The sequence below is a fragment of the Phoxinus phoxinus genome, assembly GCF_949152265.1.
Source record: "Phoxinus phoxinus genome assembly, chromosome: 12".
Classification (NCBI taxonomy): Eukaryota; Metazoa; Chordata; class Actinopteri; order Cypriniformes; family Leuciscidae; genus Phoxinus; species Phoxinus phoxinus.
Window position 1 is genome coordinate 34,401,219 of NC_136887.1, and position 5,451 is coordinate 34,406,669.

Genomic DNA, 5,451 nt, shown 5'->3' on the forward strand with positions numbered 1-5,451 from the left:
TTTCAGTCGATGACTCAAAAATGCTTTTTAAAGGATAGATAATAATAGCTTTAAAAAAATGCATTGTCTCTTTCATTACTTTTTCTCTGGCAACACATTTCAATAAGGTCGCATTAAATACAAATTTTAATAAAATAATTTTTCATTGTTGTTTTTCTTTTTTGTTAGGTCGTCAGAAATGTCTCTATTTTGTAAAGTTGTAAAATCAAATGTTCCACTAAGAACTTTGAATGAATTTTTAATTTTCATTCATTACTAATTTTTCATGACAGAATTACTGTCCCCAATATTGCTGTCATTAACATCACATCAAGCATTTTAGTGAACAGTTGACTTTAATATATATATATATATATATATAGAGAGAGAGAGAGAGAGAGAGAGAGAGAGAGAGAGAAATAAAAGCTCTATGTTTTACCGTTTGAAAGCAAAGAAATTAAGACATTAAGACACATTAAGTCATAAATATTAGTATTGTATAAAATAATAAAAAAAATGATTTAATTTTATATATCATGGTAATACTATTGTACTGCAAAATAAAAATGGAATATTTAATAATAATAATTTCTAAATAATAATAATAAATATAATTTATAAATAAATACTACATTTTATTTAGGAGACCAACAATAAAATCACAATACTAATATTTTTTTTATTAATATTTTGGAGACCAACAGTAAAATTACAATAATAAAAGTAACTTTTAAATAATTCTTATTTCATTGTATATTGATATATATGTATACATGTATATATTGTATATATATATTACTGTATTATATTTGAACATTTTGATTCAGAAACAATTAATAAATGTACTTTTATTTTTTATCAATTCAAGTTAATTGGCTATTGGCTAATATGTTCAGTCCAAAGCTTAGGAAACTTTCCATTTAAAAAAAATGTATAACAATAAAATCAGTCACAGATTCCTTTATTCCACGACATGATATGAATGTTTTGGATAAATGGACATGTATAAAGAATCTTAATTATTCAGGATTTTCAGGAGAGTCAAAAGTGTCTTGAGAATCATGAATATGAACGATAATATATGAATGTATGAATGGACTAAAGCCCGAGACAGCGAGAGGTCGTGAGGACAAGGCTGACCGTGAGTGAGTCTGGAGGAAGTAAATGAGGATCGAGAGAGAGAGAAATCAATAACATCTGAGTGTTCATTTATATCCCACAGTCCATTAAGAGGCCAAACACACGGCCGTTCAAACAACAGCAAATAATGTCCTTCAGTGATGAGGTCAGATTTATAGATCATATGTGCAGAAGTTTGAAGCATATAGACAGAATCTGGCAACACACTTTACAATAAGTTAACATTATATGTTCCCGTTTCCCAGAATAACTATAGCTGTGCATCTTCTACTTCTTTTCTGGAGGATATTAGTCCCCCTGTGGTGAAAATCCAGCTTTTAATGTTGTTTATATGTTTTTAATACGCTTTAATCATGTGTAAGTTCATAAGTGGACAGCATTGCTGAGTATTTTCTGCTTAAAACTGCAGTGAACCAAAGACAGTCTCAAAAACACGGTTTGAAATCGCTGGTGTTTCTGACGTCACACACTACCTTGTAACCAATCAGATCAACGTGTGATCGTCCACCAGTGGATCTCTGAGTGAGTGAGTGGAGGCGGGGCTCATTTGCATATTCATAGAACCTAAATGAGGCGAGGGTGTCGAGTTACATTCAAGATATTTTAAGGCATGAAGATTTTTTTTAATCAAGGAATTTTTTTTAAAATATAATGCCCTTTTTTACAAGATGTAAAATAAGTCTCTGATGTCCCCAGAGTGTGTGTGTGAAGTTTTAGCTCAAAATACCCCACAGATATTTTTATATATCATGTTAAAGTCACTTTTTGAGGGTGAGCAAAAACACACCGTTTTGTGTCTGTCCCTTTAAATGCAAATGAGCTGCTGCTCCCGGCACAGGGGGCGGAGCTTCAAGAGCTAGTATAATTTTACCTCACACACACACACACACACACACACTGAACATTTCTAAAACTTTTAGCCTTTTATGTTCAAACCGGAGTCGGACAATGATGGAGAGACTCAAGAAGAAGTGACAACATGTAGAAGAACAGGACATTTCTGAATGGTTAGTTGATTAATTTATGTAGATTATGTGTTGTTATCTTCTAGTCATTGATTAGCATATTCTGTCATGATAATCTATAAATTGTGTTCAGGGGGCGGGGTTTATGTAAATTCTAGGGTTGGTGATGTCACTAACGGGAGGAATGTCGTGTAGTCTCTACCAGCCGTTTGTTGTAGTCCTTAAAAAACTATTTCTGTAAAAGCAAATATCTCCCTTTGCTCTGAACTTTGAGCGTTGTAACTTTGCAGATGTTGTTTATGATCAAACAGCAACATTACACACTAACTACAGTTAGAAAACACAACATTACACACTAACTACAGTTAGAAAACACAACATTACACACTAACTACAGTTAGAAAACACAACATTACACACTAACTACAGTTAGAAAACACAACATTACACACTAACTACAGTTAGAAAACACAACATTACACACTAACTACAGTTAGAAAACACAACATTACACACTAACTACAGTTAGAAAACACAACATTACACACTAACTACAGTCAGAAAACACAACATTACACACTAACTACAGTCAGAAAAGTGCCCATTCAAAGCATCCCAGCAGACGCTCAGTGGAGGAACTGCTTGTCATTCACAGCGGCTCTCGCTCTCTCGTTGAATAATTCCTGGACTGAAGGTTGTGTGTGTGTGAGGTCATGATGGAGAGCTGGACACCTTTTCTTTGAAGAATCTGAGTTTTTTTTTTTTTGAGCGCGAGCATTTTTATTTATTTATCATATTTGTGTTATTTCAAAGTTCTGATGAGTATTCCAAAGGAAATTGTTTAATTCTGAAAAGAAGTGCAGAAATTACAAAATAACTTATATTGATTGTATAGTGATTATTGTGACATTAAATGAGAACATTTGGTTTAATCAGCAAAATGTTCCGTCGAATCAGTTTATTTAATTTTGAAAGTAACACATTTCAAATCTCGCTTATGAGTATAAAATACATAAATAAAAGTTTGGGGTTTTGTAACGATTTCTTTAAAAGCAAATATGTGACCCTGGACCACAAAGTTGGCAGAACTCAAAACATTTAAGGCAATCAATTGCCTCAAATTTTTTAAGTTCTGAAATTCAAAGTTTAAGTCAGCAGAACTAGCAGATTTTTATTTTGTACTTATACATTTTAATTGTTCTTAACTTGAAATATTTGAGTAAACTAAATCATAAAATTCACTTAAAACTTTCATGTAATCTCAATGTGAACACTTTTATTGGTATAAACTTAGTTAGCTTTAACAAGCTAATCTGCTAACATACTAATTTGCTAACATATTAGCAATAGTATGTTATACAGAAGCACTTGTATGAGCGCAAAAATATAAAGGTTTATTTGCTCTCAGATCAAGATCATGCTCCACTCGTCACCATGATGGTAACTACTAAAACCAACATTAACATAAGTTCTTCTAAATTAGCATAACACAACATTAATCACTACTAAATCTCCCATTTAACATTAATCTGGCACCAAAAACATAATTATATTACACTTAATTTTAGCATTTACTCTCCCTTTCGAGTGCCATCTGCAAAGCATGCTGGGAAATAGACATCCCAGCCGTTTCAGTGAAACTTAAGTTCGTCTAAATTAAAATAAATAATTTCATAAAACTCAAAACAATGAAACTTTGAAGTTTACTTAAAATATATTAGTTCTGTGAACTTGAAAGAAAAAGAAAGTGCTAAATACTCATAAAAGTTCATTTGACTGAACTAATTAGTTTAATTTAAGTTTGTCCGACTCAAACCAATTCATTATTTTGAGCGTTAGGGTTTACAATCATATGAGGTCAATTTTTGAAATTGAGATTTATACAAAAAAGGTGAAAAGTTGGTAGTAAAATGAGGCATTGGGAAAATGAAGTGTTTGTTTGGCTGAGACCCCGGAGAAGAAAGCAGGCATCGGGAATGTGATCTGCAGGATACAATAACACACACACACACACACACACACACACACACACACACAGGCCATTTCACGGTAGCAGGATTTACAATCACCTCTGAGACAATTAGTGATTGTGACAGGTGAGGATCTATTCCTGCCGCCGTGATGTCACATTTCATTTCTCAGATCATCAGAGATTTTGATTGAGCAGAACAGCGAGAAATCAGTATGAATAAAAGATGCTCGAATCCAGCAAAGCCACACAACAGCGATTCCCCAGTGAACCACACAGACAAGTGTTCATGATTATTCATAACAAGCCACGGATTCTTCAGAAATGGGTGAATTTTCAACATTGATAATAATCATAAATGTTTCTTGAGCGGCAAATCATCATATGTGACCCTGGACCACAAAACCAGTCACATGGGTCCATTTTTTAAAATTGAGATTAATGCATCATCTGAAAGCTGAATAAATAATCTCTCCACTGATGTGTGGTTTGTTAGGATTGGACAATATTTGGTCGAGACGCAACTATTGAAAATCTGGAATCTGAGGAGCAAAAAAATTTAAACATTGAGAAAATCTCCTTTAAAGTTGTGCATTTATGTTCACGATTGTGCTGCATTCACTCACAAAAATACATGTTTTATATATTTACGGTAGGGAATTTACTAAATATCTTCATGGAACATGATCTTAATATCCTCATGATTTTTGGCATAAAAGAAAAATGGATAATTTTGACCCATACAATGTATAGTTGGCTCATTCAAGATGAAGATTTATGATCCGAGAGAAGGGATAACGAGTGAAATGAAATGGTCTTTTGTGTGAAGGACATCAGTGTTTTTTTAAGGTGCGATTGCAGTCTCTCTCTTTATCCGCAGATTCCCCTTCTCCAGGCTTAACACAGTAATAATGGAAAGGGAAAGCAAGAATTGATCCGTGTGAAAGCCACTCGCTCCATCCGTCAGTGTGGGACAGAGCAGCGGGATCTGGAGAAGCTCCAGAGGACATGAAGAGCAAGAACAGGACCGACCGGGACAGAGAACACATCATTAGCTCGAGGTCTTCGTCTCCGAGTCATTAGAAACAGTGGCGTCCAGCGGGAACACATTAACAGCGGCACTAAACACTATGTGTAACGCTAAACGCCGGCATTAAAGGGTTAATCCACTCAAAAATGAATTATGTCATCATTTATTCATTACCGCCTCATGCTGTTCCAAACTCATGTGACTTTCTGTCTTTTGTGGGACACAAGTGGAGATGAATGTCAGGCCAGGGCTTTTCTTTTCTGTTCTTTTCTTTTAATGAAGATAAATGGGGACTAAAAAAAAGTTTAGAAATGACCCAGAAAAGTACCACGATGCTTCTTAATCCTGTAAAGCCTTGACATATGAAA

General features: G+C 33.9%; 1 protein-coding gene across 2 annotated transcripts in view; it reads left to right on the top strand.

Moving 5' to 3' along the window:
• The window catches only part of fnta (farnesyltransferase, CAAX box, subunit alpha), a 76,561-nt gene extending 71,533 nt beyond the window's left edge, over positions 1 to 5,028 (top strand). Inside the window, exon 10 of one of the 2 annotated variants that reach the window (XM_079629924.1) lies at positions 4,934 to 5,028. In XM_079629924.1, coding sequence (XP_079486050.1) covers positions 4,934 to 4,962 — 29 coding nt within the window. In that variant the 3' untranslated portion in view covers positions 4,963 to 5,028. The remainder of the gene's footprint in view (positions 1 to 4,933) is intronic. The other variant, XM_079629921.1, reaches the window with a different exon arrangement.
• Positions 5,029 to 5,451: the final 423 nt, after the last annotated feature.